Here is a 20230-nt window from a genome sequence, read left to right on the forward strand (position 1 = left end):
CCTGCCAAACTACAGGCTGTGATGGACTGGCAGGAACCCCATTCACATAATGCGGTGCATCGCTTTATGGGGTTCATCAATTACTATCGCCAGTTCATTCCACACTTTTCAACTTTGGTAGCTCCCTTGGTTGCTCTCACCAAGAAGGGAGCAAATCCCAAGTTGTGGTCGGAGGATGTCTCCAAGGCATTCCTTTCGATTAAGTCACACTTCGCTAGCGCTCCTATTCTACATCGCCCCGATGTAGATAAGCCATTTATTATGGAGGTGGATGCCTCATCCGTTGGTGCTGGATCAGTCCTTTTCCAAAAGGATGTTCAAGGTCGGAAGCATCCTTGCTTCTTCTTCTCCAAGACCTTCACACCAGCGGAGTGGAATTATTCCATCGGGGACAGGGAGTTGCTAGCAATGAAGTTGGCTTTTTCTGAGTGGAGACACCTCTTGGAGGGAGCTCGCTTTCCCTTCCAAATATTCACCGACCACAAAAACTTGGTGTACATACAGATGGCCCAGCGGCTGAATTCTCACCAGGCCAGATGGTCCCTGTTCTTCTCCCGGTTCCATTTTACTCTCCATTTTCTCTCTGGGGAGAAGAACATTCATGCCGATGCTCTCTCCCGCTCCGTAGTGTCATCTGAAGAGGAGGATGAGGAGCCTTGGCTTATTGTCCCCTCTGAGAGCCTGAGAACTGTGGCCCCGGTTTCGCTAGAGTCTGTGCCCCCAGGCAAGACTTTCGTACCAGCGAATTTGCGGCCGGAGGTTCTCTCTTGAGCTCACTCGTCCAGAGTGGGTGGACATTTTGGAACCAAGAGGACATCTGAGCTTTTGGCGAGGATGTACCGGTGGCCGCATATGGCCCGTGACGTTGGGGACTATATTCGGGCGTGTGTCTCCTGTGCCCAGAATCGGTCTTCACGACAATGGCCTGCTGGGTTACTTTACCCCATGCCAGTGGCAGACAGGCCCTGGGAGATGGTCGGGATGGACTTTGTGGTGGGTTTGCCCAAGTCTCGCGGCTGTACCATCATTTGGGTCATCACCGGTCATTTCTCGAAAATGGTGCATTTGGTGCCGCTACCATGGTTACCTTCTGCACGGGCCTTGGCGGCGTTGTTCATTAAACATATCTTCCGCTTACATGGAATGCCTGATAAAGTTGTCAGCAACCGGGGCCCCAAGTTTGCGTCTCGGTTTTGGAGAGAGCTCTGCCGTTAACTCAGCATAGAGCTGAATCTTTCCTCTGCATATCATCCCGAGATGAATGGGTTGGTAGAGAGAACCAATCAGACTCTGGTGACATACTTACGTCATTTTGTCTCTGCTAGGCAGGATGACTGGGCATCTTTGCTACCTTGGGCGGAATTTGCCTTGAACAATGCCATAGCCGATTCCACTGGTCAGACTCCTTTTCTCCTTAATTACGGCCAGCATCCGTGTGTCCCTGTGCCCATGCCCGTGTCATCCACCAATTCTAGGGTGGCAGACTGGGCGGTGGAGGCACGTGACATCTGGGACCGCACACAGGATGCCATCCGGGCCTCCAAGGAGAGAATGAGGGTCTCGGCTGATACACACCGGCGCCCCGCTCCGACCTTTGCTCCTGGCGACTTAGTCTGGCTCTCCGCCCGTAACATCAGGCTGCGAGTTGAGTCCACTAAGTTTGCGCCTTGCTACATTGGCCCGTTCAAGGTTCTGGAACAGGTGAACCCTGTGGTCTACCGTTTGGCTATTCCTCCACGCCTTGATATCACCGATACCTTTCACGTTTCCCTCTTAAAGCCCGTTCTTTTGTCCCGGTTTTCTGAGTCATCTGCCGGGACATCGGGTTCATCCATGGATGAGTTTGAGGTGAATGCTATCGGTACGAGGCAAGAAATTTTATCTGGTGGATTGGAAGGGTCACGGTCCAGAGGATAGAACCTGGGAGCCTGTGGAGCACATTCGGGCTCCGCTGCTCATTGCAGCTTTTGAGCGTTGCGAGGCTCAAGGGGGGGCCCTAGAAGGGGGGTAATGTTAGGAGTCGAGTTTCCTCTGCTGCACAGGGGGAATCTCGGTCCGTCTCTGCTGCGGTCTCCCATTCTACATCGGCCGCAGGGGAGCCTGTTCAGCAGAGGCGTCGGTCCCAGCGTCTCACTGAGTCTGATTCAGTGCAAAGGGTTATTGCTGCCTCTCCAGGCTCTGCTATTGTACCCTGCACTGATCTACGGCGAACAGGCTTTTTTGGGACTAAGTCCTGCTTTGCACACACTGAGCATGCCCAGGGTAAGATCTCTCACTGGAGATCAAGGGTCGCATGTTCAGGTACTGCAGCCAAATCTATTGGTCTTTCTAGGAAGGTCCTGTAGGTACGCAGGCTCTGTAGCAGTTTCTCATTGGTTCTCTTTTGGAAGGTCCTATACGTGCTGCTGCTATTTAAGGCTCGGATGGCCGCACGGCCATGCGCTAGAATCTTCTAAAGTTACATGCTTTGCGCCACTGTGGTCATATGCGTGAATGTGTTCAGGGACCCGGCTGAAATAAGCCCCTAGAATGCTGGCACTTCCAGCGAGGAGATTGTGTATGAAAGTGTTCAGGGACCCGGCTGAAATAAGCCCCTAGAATGCTGGCACCTCCGGCGAGGAGTGTTGTGTGCATGCATGACCACTGACTGCTCTCTTCTGGGTAGTTAGCCTGTGTCTCTGTGAGAGTTAACAGGGCACAGAGCTTTTCTTTCTCGGCCGCTCTGTGAAGCTAACAGAGCTGGTTAATACCGCCATATTGAGCCGCCTTTCACTTAGCGGCAGTATATTTCCTGCTTGGTGGACCCCGGGTTGCAAACGCACCAATCACATTAATAAATATATTTGGTGCGTTCCGCAAACCCTATCACCTTCATTGTGAATGTACAATTTTCATAGTCATGAAAATACAGAAAAATCTTTAAATGAGATGTGTCCAAACTTTTGGTCTGTACTGTATATGTATATATATATATATATATATATATATATATATATATATATATACTGTATATATATATATATATATATATATATATATATATATATATATATTAAATATAATTTATTGCATGGTCATTTTAGGTTTTCTGCCATAAAAACATAAGAAAAGATTCAGCATATTTCAGAATGTTAATTTTCTGCAGAGATAGTACTTACAGTAGAAGAACAAAGAGTAGCAACACATTAAATATCAAAAGAGATAAGGGCTTACCTTTTCTTCCTGATCACTGTCACTGTCACACTAAAGAATAAAAAGAAAAAAACTTTCAATAAAGAAAATATCAGAAAAAATATGAATTTATATTGAGCAAGAAAGCAAATACTTTTTTTTAACAAATTATGATGTGCAGTATATCAACAAACATTACAAACAATATAACAGGACAAGAAATGAGTGGATTTTTGAAATAGGGAATCAGCTGATTCAATGAATTAATCCCTATTAAATTAGCTGTAAATCACAATAGTAAAATGCCATTGTTTGCCTCAAAAAAAGGAGAAATAGGATGAGACAAAATTAGTAGTGAGGAGTTTAAAGGCCAACTGTAACAGTGAAAATTTAGTATAATCTGTTTTCATCTTTTAACCTCTTCTCTCTCTGTGATTTTTTGTCCAGTGGGCAGTCCTATTAGTGACTGACAGCTTTCTTTGTATAAATGTGCAGAGATAGCTGTCAATCACTGATAGGACCCACCCATTAGACCAAAAATCCCAGAAAGAGCAGAGATTAAATGATGAAAACACAGGTTATGCTGTATAATTTCTCACAGTATGGTATATCAACAAGCTAATCTCCCCCTGCTCTTTAACATAGTGCCTGCCGACTGTGCTGCATTTTCATGGTGACAGGTTCATGTTAATATTTCTCTCCTATTTTACAGTGTGTGAAGAAGAAACAATGGTTGTAGTTAAGGTTCTGTTACTGCCGTATATCTCAGATCAATTTATTCACCTTCACACTGAGTGACTATACAGGTTCAGCACTTCCCTATATCACTTGAACCTTTAGATTATTATTCACAGCCTAAGGCTACCACTCACATTTTCAGTCTTCTTCAGCACTTCAGTAGTAAATAACACTCATATTAGCCCTTTATGAAAATTACAGGACTGATTCTCATGTTTTTAATATGGAAATGATGAATAATGCAAATTTAATTTTGAAAACCTTTTGATTTATTCAGTATTGAGTATGAGTGTCACACAAAGAAATCCACAAAGAAATCCATGCACTTACACGCTATGGCATGCTACCAATGAGGTTATTAGTGGTTGTCTGAGGAATGTTTCTGTCATACTAAATGTACTTTGACAAACAAATCATTAAGATCCATTGCTGGAGTTCCTTTTGCTATTGCTGACCAATGATATCCCAGATGTTTGCGATAGAAGACAAGTCTGGAGACGCTGCAGGCCATGGTAGCATGTTTACACCACTCAGGCTTCTCCTGGGAGACTTTGGAGAAATAGCCATACTACTGGTTCCACAACCAAATCAAAGTGATGCCAAGCTGTTAGTGTACCTGGAATGAAGACTAAAGGGGTCCAGCTACTGTACACTGTAATTCAAAATATAAGAGACTAACATTCCACACTATAATTCCAGTAGGTGTAAGAAATGTCATGTTCCCTCATAAAAGCATAAGCATTCAGTGATCATGAAGAAGCAAATTTAGCATCAGTTTCATCACATTATACCTCAGTAAAAATAGTCTCCTTAGGAATACGGGTAGGGTGCACAGAAAAGAAAAAAACTATGCTTTTTACCGCTACACTTTTGGCCTTCATGTGCTGTAAATTCAAGTAAAATAATATGTTGTTCATCTTTGCTATTAAGCCAGTTATTTCAACACATCCTGTTAAACATCTTGTCTGGAGGAGTATACACTTCCATCAAAGTGTTAAGCTTCCTGACAGTCCAGTTCTAATTTCAAGGTCCACTTAATTCTGCATCAGGTAATTACAACTATACCCAGAAGCCCCTTGTCTCCAGTGTTAAGCATATGGCGAAGGACTGAGACCTACTGGTGTCCATTATGCAAGCAGCATGGCTGCCAAGACAATTAAAAATGCACAGGCTTCTTTCCCAACACACACGGTGATTGACAGAATCACGATTTGGCCAGTCACTGTGTCTGCCAACAGTTTCTTCTGTGCTGGGGCCACATGGCACAGCGAGGAAACACTTCCATCTCCAGCATTAAATTCTCTTACTGACCCGGGGACTGTGCCACGGGCTCAGCAGGAGCAAGGCTTCTAATTTACAGCTCCATCCAATAGATCCCTCAGTGCCAGCCTCTGGCAGAGATTGATGACGGTCAGTCCTTTCAGCTTATAAATGATGCAAAAGCAATAAATGCACTGAAGAAATAGCACAGACATTTCTAGCTATGGATTCAGATACATTTGAATAAAAAGATAGCAGGTTGATAGAGAGGGCACACATGCATAAAGGCGTAACACCGTAATTTTACTGATTGTACTAAAATGCTGTGTAGCATGAATCTTTAGGAGTCGAAAGGGAAAAAATGTGAAGTCAAAATCTGATTGTGTAATTCTGAGGTTCTCAACTAGTAGTATATACTATATCAATGACCTCTTGGGAAATTGGAACAACACGGTGCTTGTTGGTGTAGTATAGTGTATGACTAAAGTCCTGGCATCGGTTTCCACCAACATACCACTCTTTCAAGTGACTTTTTGGCACATATGCCTTGCTGCAGCAGATATTTAAAGGGATTGTCAATAACCTATCAATTCATGATCTAGTATGATGGATTATCAATATTAGATTGGTTGGGGGTCTAACATCTGACACCACACCAATCAGCTGAAAACTGCTTGGCAAGAATAAAGTGATTTATGAGTTTGAACACAGCACTTTATTTAGTGGTCATGGCGGCGCTATGGTCCTCCCCATACTTCACTTAGTTGCAGCCATTAACGGTGAAGTTATCAACTGTTTGGTAGGAGTGCTGGAATCTCCAACATTCTCACGTTGATGACCTATCCTAAAGGTAGATCAATTGTGAAGTCCCAGACAACCCCTTACACTATAATGAACTAGAAGATGACCATAAGTGTGGAAGCACGAAGTAATCTGTTCTAATAAATTATACATAATTTGCATTTTCAATAAATTTGACTTCTTAAAGCACTTAAATAAATCTGCTTTGTGGTTCTAGTAGATCTATAGTCTTAATTTAGAAAATATAGAAAATAGTCTCTGAAAAGCAAAAGGGCTCTAAGGACCAACGAAATGTCACACAAAAAGAATGACTATGTATGGTGGGTATAAAGGGGTATTTATAAATGATGTCACTGCCTATTACAATACTTAAGTATTGTCCTAAAACACATAATCATTTTGTCCTTTATACAAAGTTAAGAAAAACTAACGATAGATATTACAGCAATCTCAATAACATATTGTATCTCCATCATTTTGAAAATAAATGCAAATGTCATGCATTTGTGATAAATGGCTGTTTCACATAAATAGCTTGTTTTTATGTATATACTATACAGGGCCACATTATGAAAAGTATGTGAACTTCATTATACTGGGCTTACACAACCCACAAATCCCTGGCTTCTGCAAATAGGTGATTTGTTTCAGTACGGAATTCATACTATACAAAATAGTCCGTGTTTTGATTACTGTAGATTCGGTTGGGCGATAAAACACCAAGCTTAGCTGTTTTCTGTTCCACCATTTAAAACCTATGTGGTTAGATAGGAATTTGGTGATTTCACTAAAATAAAACTTGTTACTGTAACTGTTTTATTAAATTGTGAACCCTCCAATGGTGCATTCCAACCGTTTATACCAATCCTGCTGAAAAAAGTATACACTGCTGTATGCTTTTATACACTGTCAATGCTTTAAGAAGGCTTAAAGGGAACCTGTCATGTAAAAAATGCTACTAACCTGTAAATATGGGGTTAATCGGCAGGTTAATTGCATTTTGAAGCTGCCCAGCCACTGCACTGAAAGCCCCACTGCTAGGAGGAATTGAACTTTATTCCTCCCGGCAGCCTCTGGCTTTCAGTCATAAAGGCACGACTTCAGTCACCGCTCAGTGCATAGTGAGTGGCGACTGTAACCACACTCCAGCAGTGACTGACTTATGCTGAGCCGGCTTTCAGTCAGTGCTGGGGTGCGGTTACAGTTGCCACTCACTGTGTACTGAGTGGTTACAGAAGCCAGGCCAGCCCACCCCGATGACTGAAAACCTGAGGCTGCCAGGAGGAATAAAGTTCAATTCCTCCTAGCAGTGGGGCTTTCAGTGCAGTGGCTGGGCAGCTTCAGAATGCTATTAACTTGCACATTCATCCCATATCTGCAAGTTAATAGCATTTTTCACATGACAGATTTGATTTAAATACCATAGTGAATTATTCTTGTATATTATGCATCACCAGTTTAGATTGTGATATTGATTACATTAGCATGGCTGAATGCACTGGCATGGGTCCACTCTGTGCACTGGTCAGATGACAAGATCAGTACTGTGCACCCACAACAGTATGACATTCCCTATAATGATCACATGACTTTGTCTAATGGGAACGCCACACCTTCAGATTTACCCATCTGAAAGGACAATGCTAGCTAGCATGTCATCCCTTGTCATTGACTGATTTGACTAGTCCAAAGTACTAACCACTCTGGTTTCATCAGAGATTTTATGACAGAATTCTATGCAACTCAGAATTGAGCAAAAATGTTACAACGTTTGGCATTTTCATGCCGGTTTTGTCCAGCTCCACCAAAATGGGCACACCTTGGCAGGATTCAGGTATGTGACTCCACAGGTCGACTAATTCTTGATGAGCTGTAACATTCCTTCCTCCAGAAATGTTATTCCACTCCTTGACTGGAAATAAAATTTGTGGTGAGGCACACGGAGGCTCCTGCCACTCGTCAGACACTGATTCTTTAAAATGAATTAGGAGTGTCTAATTAAACCATGCCCACTCATAAAGACTGGTGTCAAAATATTTAGTCTTAATGAGTAGGGGCCATTCTTTTACAGTCGTGGAATGTAACAACAGACATAATGAGATGGGTTAAAAGAAGTTAGGTCTCTATCTCTAAATAAGGGCAGGCAAGGGATTGGAGTATAGGAGGAGCAATGCATGATGGCAAGTGATGGAAAAAAAGTTCCAGCTCCTATAGTGCTGGCAGAATGATAATGAAGCTAAGCCAGTCACTCAGTGGAAGGCAAGTAACAGGGAATTAGAACCTAACCAGGATTTTATAAATTCAGGGCAGAGCATTTTTCTTACTGTAAATACAAAATTAGCTTCCAGTATTAAAAAAACCCTATAAATTCAATTAGATTTTTTTTCAGCCCTTGCCAGCATGGTGGTATTAGGAACAAGCATTTCAGAAATCTAACCCTGTGTGCTGTACAGTGCATAAAGCTCTAAGCTACAGTATGTCACAATACAGGGCCGCCATTGCGTGTGTGCATATGATTATTGCTAAATCATTTGTAATTAAAAATTGTGCATTCAAGTTCATTCCATCTTAACTCAAATAATGAGACAAAAGCAAATTATTGTCCGGCTTCTAAGTTCCAATTAATGGCGCAAACTACGCATTTTATAAAGGAAAATAATACGTCTTATTCTTCTCCGGTTCTGCGTTAAGATGCTGTAGAAAACTAAAGCTCATTATAAATGAAAAGAATTCCTCCTTTAGGCATTAGTGTAATGTAATGTAATCGGCCTTTATGTTTTGCATCGCTAGTAATACCGTTCTTGGATGTCGAAGTAACATTCCTATGCATTGATTGCATTACGGTTGGGTAAGTCACGCATAGTGAAAATATGTGCCTAGATTATGTTTATCTTCACATACCTAGTTGCTTTGTATAAATTTTAACTTCTATTTTAATCTAAGCTGTGGCGCGATTTAATACTGGTTCTCTTACACGTGCATAAAACTGCGGCATTTTATTCTAGCTGTATCATGCAGTTACAATGTAAATCAGCTAATTTTTTTTTAATGATCCTACTATTTTATGTACTGAATTTCTATTACCTAGATTTACATCTTTCAATTTCCTCACTCTATTACGCCCACAGTGTAACTGACAATCTTAATGGATTTCTCTAAACAATATTTTCCAGTTTTCAGAATCCTTATTAAAATTGCTTTTGGAGGTTTTAAATATTGTATATATCTGTTAGCAGATATAAATGTAAAAAAAAAGATATTTTCAACAACTAATGGAATGGAGTAGTACCAGTAAACTGAGTATTGCTCTAAATTAATAATCATTCTGCATTCTGAAAATGATTGCATTAATTTAAGTAAAAACGTAATTATTAATTGTCATAACAAATGTATCAAGAAACACCTTCATTGTGAATGATTAAAGGGACTGTCTCACGTAGACAAACTCTATTCAAAGAGTTGGCCACATCTTCTCAAGCAGGAGTTTCTTGACTTCTTGTTTGCCTTGTCCGCACTCTCGCTTGATTGACAATTCAGGCCAACAGCATTGTCCTGCTGCTGCCCTGATTGTGCCACTGTAGCGCCATAAGGGCAGTGGGATTGGAGAAAGGTGGTCTTGATTAGGAGCTAACCATGTGTGCTAACCATCCCAGTGGCCTCAACTCAGTGCTTGCAAGCTTAGCAGTAAAGAGCTTGTAAGCTTGGTGCATGTTCAGCTACCACTCGTGAACAGCAATTGTGGCTGGCGTTACCAATGTGATGTAAAAACAATAGAGAAAATTCATTAAGATAGAAGAATTTGATCAAATTTTCATAGCAATTTTTAACAGCACAATGGCTCAGTGGTTAGTACTGTTGCCTTGCAGCGCTGGGCTCCTGGGTTCAAATCCCACCAAAGACACCATTTGCAAACAGTGTGTATGTTCTCCCCTTGTTTGCGTGGGTTTCTACTCAGTACTCTTGTCTCCTCCTACACTCCAAAGACATACAGATAGAGAATCTAGATTGTGAGCCCCAATGGGGACAGTGATAATAATGTCCATAAACTGTTGTGGAATTAATGGCACTATATAAGTGAATAAAATAAATAAATTTGATCAAGTTTCTTGATTTTACAAGCACTAACCAAACAAATCCATCTAAGACAGGAATAACCATTTAGATATTAACCAGCCCAGTAACTTGTTTAAAGTTGGTCGTATGAGTCACCTGTCAGGGCAGTGGGGTACTCGGTCGCAATTAAAGGGGTGGTCACAACGGCAGAGACCTGGTCCGTGGCCCTGGGCACCCATGTAAAAGGGATGGTCTTTAAAAGGGGTTAGTTGAAATAATAAAAGTTTGTGATGCCACCTGTGGTATTCGTTCAGGGGTGACCAACGCTGCTTAAAGGGGTCCACTGGGGTGATGTTATGGCAGCAGGGAAGGTATGGCTTCCCACAGGTGAAGTTGGGTCCCCAGGGCTCCCGGTGTAGTAGGGACAGGTGGTAGGTGGTGTAGAAAGAAACAGAGGACACAGGGTTGCAGTTTCTTTACCTCTTTACTGTATGATTCAGGCAGCCACAATCCAGGGTACCAGATCACTGGTGCTGGTGGTGGTCTGGCTGGCTTGGAAGCGTCTCAGGAATCCCCCTAGTCAGGTGGAGTTGGAAGCCTTCCTTCTAGTGCTGTGTTGTTGTTGCCCCTTGCTGCCTTAGGCCTCACACAAGGTCCTCATGTTCTCTCTGTCCCCCTTTAGGAAGGACACTAACCGGTATGACAGGTAACTCAAGCCTTTTTACAGGATCTCTATCATGACCCATGCTCTATCTGTTACTGTGTCCTCCGGTGGTGATGGTGGACAAGTAACTTGAAATCTAGCTGTCTGCCGGTTTCTGCCATGGGGCATGAAGTTACCCCCACAACCTCTGTCTTCTGGCTACCAATATCTGTGCTCAGCGTGGAGGAAGCTCAGTTGCCGCTTCTCTCACAGGCTCTTCACTCTCCTGCGCTCCACTTCCCCAATCAGTCACTTTACAGACTGCTCTGCTCTCTCTTTCCTTCCCAGGAGCCGCAGAATCACTCGTCGCTACGGCCCCAGCTTTCCTTCCTCACTCCTCGCTCTCCTCTCACCAACTGTCTCTCTCCAACTGCCTAGCAACTGACTCCTCCTCCCGACCAGAGAGAGCAGCTCCCCTGAAGTCGAGTGTAGAGCTCCCCCTTCTGGCCTGTTGTATGTGCTGAATACCTGTTAAAGGGATCCTTCCTCGCTTCCAAGCATGACATCACTCTCCCTGTGAGAAACGCAATGCCACTGTAACAACCTGGGTGTTACACATACACATTAGATAGTTGCAGATTATTGTCCAGTCAACAGCTATCTCTCCCATCTGAGCCAAACATTTCTGTGTTCTCTATGATAAAGTCACCACTGGAGTCATCTGACAGAGGCTTATTTCCCATCTAAGCAAAAGGATCAAGTGATTGAATTCCAATCACCAGATCTGACGCAATCTGTTGGGGGCAGTCAGAAGAACCCCATAAACATTAGATGGGCAGCCAATGCCACCAAAATAGCTTTTTTATTCCTCATCATTAAAATGGTTTAGTAGAAAGTGAGCTACATAAGAGATATTGTTTTGATGCCATGAATTATAGCTAATGCAATATGATGGGAACCTCATAATATAAGATATGCATAAAACGCTGGATATAAACGTAACACCCCTCTGTTTAATACTGGAAAAGGGAGAAAATAATGAATATACAAATGTACATTTATTAATAATTAACTTACATAATATATAATTAAAAACTGAGCAGTGTTGCTGTTATTCCAGCCCTTTGATGATACAGTAGAATACAGTACTTACTAAAAGTACCTGCAGGCTCTGAATGTCTCTCTCTCTCTCTCTCTCTCTGTCTCTCTGTGTAGCAGTTCACCCTCCTCTTTCCTTATATATTGGTAAGGTGTAGCCTGATCTCTCAGTGAAACTGATAACTCATCTCATCACCATTAAACTTAAGACAGACTGTTCTGGTGAATTGATCAGTGATCATTTACAGTCAGTGCATAATGCAGATAAAGAAAGAAGAATCTAATTAAGGGAAGAATAAAGTACATATTTATCTGTACTAAAACACCTTACAGTTTCTTATTCAAGTTTGTACTATTGATTTATTAAAAAAACATTGAAACAACAAATACTCTTTAATAGCTAGCTAAGAATCTAGGTAATCTTTGGTAAGACAACTGGACAAAACATTAACAAATGTGTTGCACAACTCATTGAACTTTTTTTTTAATGAAATGGCACTTAAGCTACATAGTCTATAAATTGCATGATGCATGTAACTTACACCTACAAAAGGAAGTGAAAATAGAACAATATATTAGAAAAAATTCACCTTAATCAGGAAAGTTTAATTGTTTCACTGTGCAAACTTAGGGTCCATTTATATTGCAAGATTAATACAAGAACAAGAGTTTCTAGGAATGCTTGATTCACTATAATCTTACAAGATAAATGATAATTCGTCAGGTGAAATGATCATTTATGACGGAAAAAATTGATATCATTATTCGTAGCAGTGTCTTGCCTTATGTAAAAAGACTCGCACAACCAAGAGCAATGGCAGCCTATGCAAACTGATCTGTTACAGATCACTCAGTACACATGGTTAAGAGTGATCTGCCTGTATAGACTGGTTATTAGACAATGACTTATCAGTAAATATTTATTGATCATCGGTCATTTAATGCTGCAAGTCTGGTGGTGTAAACCCACTTTTAGTACATTATGTGTCAAGGCTTTTGCACCAGTTTTTTTGGGGTCATGAATTTGCATACCTTTTTAAACAAGGTTATGGTTAAAGGGAATCTGTCACCAAGTTTTTGCTACCTCTTCTGAGAGCAGCATAATGTAGGAAAAGAGACCTTGGTTCCAATGATGTATCACTTAGTTTACTGGCTGCAGCAATTGTGACACAATCAGAGTTCTTATATGTAGAATTCAGCAGAGCTCAGAAAGCTAACTCTGCCCACACCATGCTCTCTATGTACAGGGTGTGTTGACAGTGAGCTGCTTATCACAGGAGGAGGTGGAGTCAGACTAGTAGTTGTGTGAGCACCAGATCTGGCAGTATTAATGCCTTTTTATTATTATTATTTATTTATATAGCACCATTGATTCCATGGTGCTGTACATAAGAAGGGGTTACATACAATTTACAGATTTCACTTACAGTAAACAAACTAACAATGACAGACTGATACAGAGGGGCGAGGACCCTGCCCTTGCGGGCTTACATTCTACAGGATTATGGGGAAGGAGACAATAGGTTGAGGGTTGCAAGAGCTCCGGTGTTGGTGAGGCAGTATCTCCAGTAGTGATGAGGAGGCAGCGGGGTCAGTGCAGGCTGTAGGCTTTCCTGAAGAGATGGGTTTTCAGGTTCTGTCTGAAGGATCCGAATGTGGTTGATAGTCGGACGTGTTGGGGCAGAGAATTCCAGAGGATGGGGGATATTCTGGAGAAGTCTTGGAGGCGGTTGGATGAGGAGCGAATAGTGTGGAGGAGAGAAGGAGGTCTTGGGAGGACCGGAGATTACATGAGGGAAGATATCGGGAGATTAGTTCAGAGATATATGGAGGAGACAGGTTATGGAAGGCTTTGTAGGTCAGTATTAGTAATTTGAACTGGATACTCTGAGGGAATGGGAGCCAGTGAAGAGATTTGCAGATTGGGGAAGCGGAGGAGTAGCGAGGAGAGAGATGAATTAGTCGGGCAGCAGAGTTAGGGATGGACTGGAGAGGTGCAAGGGTGTTAGCAGGGAGGCCGCAGAAAAGGATGTTGCAGTAGTCAAGGCGGGAGATGATGAGGGCATGCACAAGCATTTTAGTAGATTGACGGTTGAGGAAAGGACAGATTCTGGATATATTTTTGAGCTGGAGGCAACAGGAGGTGGAAAGAGCTTGGATGTGCGGTTTGAAGGACAGGGCAGAGTCAAAGGTTACTCAGAGGCAGCGGACGGGGGATAGCATGATGTCGTTGATTGCGATAGATAGGTCAGGTAAGGAAGATCTATGCGATGGAGGAAAGATGATGAGTTCATATTTGTCCACATTGAGTTTGAGGAAGTGAGAAGAGAAGAAGGAGGATATGGCTGATAGACACTCTGGGATTCTGGACAGCAGAAGGGTGATGTCTGGGCCAGAGAGGTAGATCTGAGTGGCATCAGCATAGAGGTGATACTGGAATCCATGGGACTTTATGAGTTGTCCGAGGCCGTGTATAGATTGAGAAAAGTAGGGGTCCTAGAACAGAGCCTTGGGGGACTCCAACAGAGAGAGGGTGGGATGAGGAGGTAGTGTGGGAGTGGGAGACGCTGAATGTGCAGTTGAAAAGGTATGAGGAGATCCAGGATAGGGAGAGATCTTTGATGCCAAATGAGGAGAGGATCTCTAGTAGAAGGCAGTGGTCAACTGTGTCAAAAGCAGAGGACAGGTCTAGAAGGAGAAGTACAGAGTATTGTCCATTAGCTTTGGCGGTAAGTAGGTCGTTAGTGATTTTGGTCGGTCTGATGGGGCGGAAACCAGATTGTAGATTGTCAAAGAGCAAAGTAGATGAGAGGTGGGAGGAAAGTTCAGAGTGAACGTGCTGCTCCAGGAGTTTGGAAGCGAATGGGAGCAGCGATATGCCTTAGTGATAAAACCTTCATTGTAAGTAAACCACAGCACACAGCCTGATAAGTGACACCTCACTGAGTTCAGTGTTTTTACCCCTAATCATGCTGTCTTCAGATTGCATAACAGAAAATGAGGTTTTATTCAGATTTATAAATTGGATAAGGCACAGAGCTTGTCTAAATCACATAATCAATATGATGCAAGTTATGAATAACAATTTTTTTTTTTTACAAATTACAACATAGGGTTAAAAGCTAGAAGTCACTATGGTAGCTGAACTTCATTATAGTTTTTCTTCTACACATATCTAATACTATTGCATAGTATTGTATATAAGTTCCAATCTGAAAATTTTTGCATTCACTAATTTCCTTGCATAAAATACTGTACAGCATTAATTGGATGGATAAGACTGTAGACACAATACACATGCTATGAAGCTGCAACAAGTGATGTGGGACACAGTAGACCAGCAGTAATTCAACCTGGGAAATTGTTCTTATGATGCCTTTGGCAATTATTGATTTAAAATACAGCATGACTTACTGTTAATAAATCTAACATTGACGATACTAAGGGTTAAAATAAAACAATCCACATTTATGTCATTACTTTTAACACATAAAAAAATCATACTGAGCCCTTTTCTCTTTCTTGTCTGCCTGTGAAGCCAATTGCTTTGATTGTGGTGATATGAGCATGCTGAAATGACTTGCCCTTGCTTGTGAGGCAAATGGAACATGCTAATAGAACTCATCGCATTACCCGATGCACAAGTGCCATAGCTCATTACCTTAAGATAAAAGGATATCATTGGAGACGGCGAGCAGAATTGACTTTCTGAGGCCCGACTTGATGATGATTTAATCAACTGCTCTCTTTCACTTCTCATCCCTGTGCCTGTCTGTTTCACAGGTGCCTTTAAATGAGACACTCAGAAAGTGAGCGAGAAGTAAGAAATTGCTTGTCATTACTTTTCAAGAAAGAAGGTATGCAAATATCCGACAGAAAGATTGTGTTCATAATTGGCCCACTAAGATACAACGATCATGCTTGACAGGTGAGGGCAAGTCATTTGTATGTCCTTAGAGTGAAGCAACCATTCTTATTTATGGATGCCCAATTCAATAAGCAATGAAGAACTTAGACGAGAAAAAGCACTCTGTTCAACCCTACGCTGTAATATACAGACCAACGATAAATCACAAAATTATGATGCATAGGCAGTTTAGATGTAATCTATATTCCCATTATGGCCCAACATCATCTAATAAATCCTAACACATTTATGGTCATTACAAATGAATCTCCTTTAAACAAAAGCTAATTAAGGTTGGATGATGGACCTCCCAACAAGTCTACCTACCAATCCTTCCTTACTGAAGGTCTACCATTTCCCAAGTTGTGAATGCAGTTAGAAAGCTTAGTCCCAGTAAATATAAAACATAATATTCACTACTTATATGAGTAGGTGTAGTGATTCCTTCCCTCAGTGTGTCATGGGCATAGTGAGTGATCGCTCAGTCATCCAATTGAGTGCAGGGGCATGCTGAGCTGTTAGTGTGTTGATAGAAAACTCAGTCATCCAATCTGGTGCAGGAGTGTGCTGAGCTCTCTCTACTTTTATTGACAGCTCAGCCGTCCAATCAGAGACTGAGAGGTGCTGGGCTTCTTGCAGGTGCTCCCTGTTTCTAACTAATTCCTTGCTACTTAGCTGAGCTTTCAGCTCAGATCTCTGCCAGTTGTAGCATTTGAATAAAAGAATGAATGATGTGCACGTGAAAAATCAGGTGCTGGCTGAATCTGGACTCAGTCCAGAAATCATGACAATGATAGAGAAACAGCCACACTCAAAATAATTCTCGTTTGGTCTTGCAGATAGTGCTAAAGTTTATTCAAAATTCACCACAGGGTAATACAAATAGATTGAAAATAATGTACGAGGTTAATGAGGTACGAGGTGACGTTTCAACCCTGTTCTGTGTCTTTATCAAACCTCACTTAAATTGTATGAAAAAAGGACCAAGAGGCTGTATAAAGAAGGCTAAAGTCTCAGCTGGAGCTTAAGGTTCTGTAGAGATGGCACCTGTTGTGGTGATGAGTTGTAGCATTTGCTCAGTGGTGCTGTTTCCCTGGTTTTCTGTGCTCTCTTGATTTATTTATTGCTGCCTGACTTTGGACCTAGTTCTGATTATCCACTTGCTTAACCCCTTTGCTCTGATCCGCTATTCTCCTGCTATTCTGACTTCAGATTGTGACCTGGCTTTACCTTTTTCATTTCCCTTTTACTGTACGTATTACATGCTCCCTTGGTATCTGACCTCGGAACATTTACTATCCTGCCTCACTGCTGGTCTGTGAATGGTGACTAACATTAGAGTAGGTATACAAACTTTGCTCTGATCCGATATTCTTCTGCTATTCTGACTTCAGACAGTGACCTGACTTTACCTTTTTTTATTTCCCTTTTACTTATTAGTGGCTCCCTTGGAATCCGACCCCGGAACGTTTGACTATTCTGTCTCACGACTGATCCGTGAATGGTGACTAAAGTTAGAGTAGGTATACTAAATATTTACAACATAAATGAAAAATGAGTTACAAGTGACATATTTTCTCCAATATGGAAACTAAAAGAGGACTGAAAAACTGAAAAACTCTTTAAAGGTTAGTTTCTCACATACTTTTGCAGACAGCCTTTTTTTTTTTTAAAGGAAGATGTGGACTGGTAGTAAATCAGGAGCATTAGAGGGCATTTATGTATTCTTGTCAGGGAGTCTAAGGTGGAACACTAACAGTGCGTAATGTACTCACTGTTGAGATTCTCTCTTTTTACACTCATGGGGTGCTCATGCTGATAGCTTTCTTTTCCATTTGTCTCAATTAAAAGAAGCCGAAGAAAGTGTGGTCAGCACATGATACACATATGCAAAAACATATTAGATGTTGAATGACAAGGACCAGTAGTATAGAAATAGGAGATTCCCAACAGTGATTACATTACACACTCTTGGGATTCTACATGTAAGGTCACGTTCACACGTTCAGTATTTGGCCTGTATTTTACATCAGTATTTGTAAGCCAAAATCAGGAGTGGGTGATAAATCCAGAAGTGGTGACGCTTTTCTATTATACTTTTCCTCTGATTGTTCCACTCCTGGTTTTGTATTACAAATACTGATGTTAGATATTGACCAAATACTGAAAGTATGAACATTGCTTATGATATTCACAACTTTATAATTACTTTGCACAATATCATTTGATATTATTTATAAAAGTGCTTTGTGCAGAACAGGTGTGCCTGAGGAGGTCAGAGGGCACCAAAATGTTGCATCAGTGTGCAACTATTCATATTCCTTGCAAGAGCCAGCTCCATGTGGACTTGTGAGTAGACTCATTCTTCAACCTGTCTGAGCCCTACTATTACTATATATCAGCCATTGTGGCTCAGAGATCTATGACCTGTACAACATGATGAGGCTACAGAACCCATTTGTGACTTTTTCTATTGCTGATATACAAATTATATGAATGGATAATAGTTACACACACAGTATAATAAAAGGGGGTATATCGCTTTAAGTTAACATATTCCATGCCTACCTACATAAGCTAGAAGGCATCTATTTAATTATATTGTCTTCAATTATATGTACATAATAATGAAGCTATATTGTGATGCATATAACTTGTGCACTAAACGTTGAGATTGTATTCAGAAGAAAACCCAGTCACTGCGGAGCAGTAATGTTTTCACGTCTCAAAAAATGCATATGGGGGTAATCATAGATAACATGCAGCTGCCAGCACACAGAATGTCTCTCCAGACTACAAGGGTGAATAAAAGAGACTCTTCTAAAAATGAAAGAGAATTCTAGACTTAATCATTTCTTTCAAAAGCTAACAGAACAATGGTTTGCTTAGCTGGCATCCACACAAAGAAGCCATCTGTGCCAATAAAAACGGAACTATCTAATCATTCACCTCTGTATGTATAACCTTCCAAGTGTAATCAGGGACCCGGGCTTAAAGTGCCACCGAATGGCAATACAAGATGGTATACGTGACTTCCATGTCATTAATGTGTGCCGTGTTATATTTCACGTCATTGCATGCAGACGACCATTTTCTTTGTGGCTTCCCCGATATTGGCACACCATGCAGTGTTAAATGGCTGCGACACAGATCAGCCATGTAGACATATTTGTTTTTCCTTCTAATGTATTTAGCGGCTATATTGTTTTACGTTTACCCTACTTTTGTTATCTCCGCCGGCTGCAGGTGCCACTTTGTCTGTAAGCACTTAGCGTCACTTTCAGAGGTGTAATCTGTGCCGGCGCATTATGTGATCATGCTAATTAGATTTCCTTTTTACTCCACCCATCAGCGAATGTTATGCCCGAGGTGTAGCTATCACGCTTCTTATATCTGTTTACTGTGTAAATATCACTTTCTCTGCCACACGGCAAGTCGTTGTGGAGAACCCGGAGATAGAATTATATACTGTGCAATGAGGCTAAACATAAGGCAAAGCCAATCTAGGACACATAATTCTAGCTGTTACTATATTACATGATTCACAAGCCTTTTAAAGTGTGGATTGTGTTTAAATTAGATTGTATAAGAGTTCATTCTCGCCTTAATAATTAGATTTTTCATTGATTTTTCAAGATGTGTGAGCAATCACTGAGAATTACAGAAAATGCCAAATCAGGTAAATCAATTCTTTATTATAGTGCCTACAATGGAGCACCAGAACTGGGCCATGGGGCGAAGGCAGGAGGTGACATTGTCTGATGTTATTTTACATCATGTGGATTTACCATGTGCAAGAGTATCACTTACCGATGGAAGTTGGGCAATGTGATGCTCTGGACCAAACCTTGGGTCCTGACAGTCATTTAGGATTTTACACTGACACTCCATATCTACCTAAAGATTATTGCCGACCAAGAAAATTATTTTCCAACAATATTCCTTAATGTATGACACAAAAGAAACTACTGTTAAAGTAGCCACAAACCACAGATAGAAAAATTAAAAAGGAATTTTTTTTAATTAAAAAATTAAAACTACATTATATACATGACATTATGGTCTAATAAGGGGGAAAGTATGATAGAGGAACATCAATATCGAGTGATAATAATGGATAAAGTGTGAGTTACATCAACCTCAGTCTATAATACTGCAATAAGTAGGTGCCAAAAAAGTCCTTTAAGGTAATAATACCAATGTGGTCATTACAATAGCTAGTAAATGACATTACACTTAGTTAATAAATTCTAAATGCACCGCTTAGGCTACTTTCACACTTCCGTCGGTACGGGGCCGTCGCCATGCGTCGGCCTGACATACCGACAGACGTTGTGAAATAAATGCACAATGGGGGCAGCGGATGCAGTTTTTCAACACATCCGCTGCCCCATTGTAATGTCTGGGGAGGAGGGGGTGTAGTTTCGGCGCAGTCAAAAATGGCGGACGTGACGCACAAAAAAAGTTACATGTAACTTTTTTTGTGCCGACGGTCCGCCAAAACATGACGCACCCGTCGCACGAAGGATGCGACATGTGGCAATCCATCGCAATACGTC

General features: G+C 41.4%; 1 protein-coding gene across 6 annotated transcripts in view; it reads right to left on the bottom strand.

Moving 5' to 3' along the window:
• The window catches only part of AUTS2 (activator of transcription and developmental regulator AUTS2), a 1864151-nt gene that overhangs the window by 678039 nt on the left and 1165882 nt on the right, over positions 1-20230 (bottom strand). For all 6 annotated transcript variants that reach the window (XM_077296436.1, XM_077296434.1, XM_077296433.1 and 3 more), the window contains one exon: positions 3214-3243. In XM_077296436.1, coding sequence (XP_077152551.1) covers positions 3214-3243 — 30 coding nt within the window. The remainder of the gene's footprint in view (positions 1-3213; positions 3244-20230) is intronic.

Source organism: Ranitomeya variabilis, chromosome 3 (genome assembly GCF_051348905.1).
Source record: "Ranitomeya variabilis isolate aRanVar5 chromosome 3, aRanVar5.hap1, whole genome shotgun sequence".
Taxonomy (NCBI): domain Eukaryota; kingdom Metazoa; phylum Chordata; class Amphibia; order Anura; family Dendrobatidae; genus Ranitomeya; species Ranitomeya variabilis.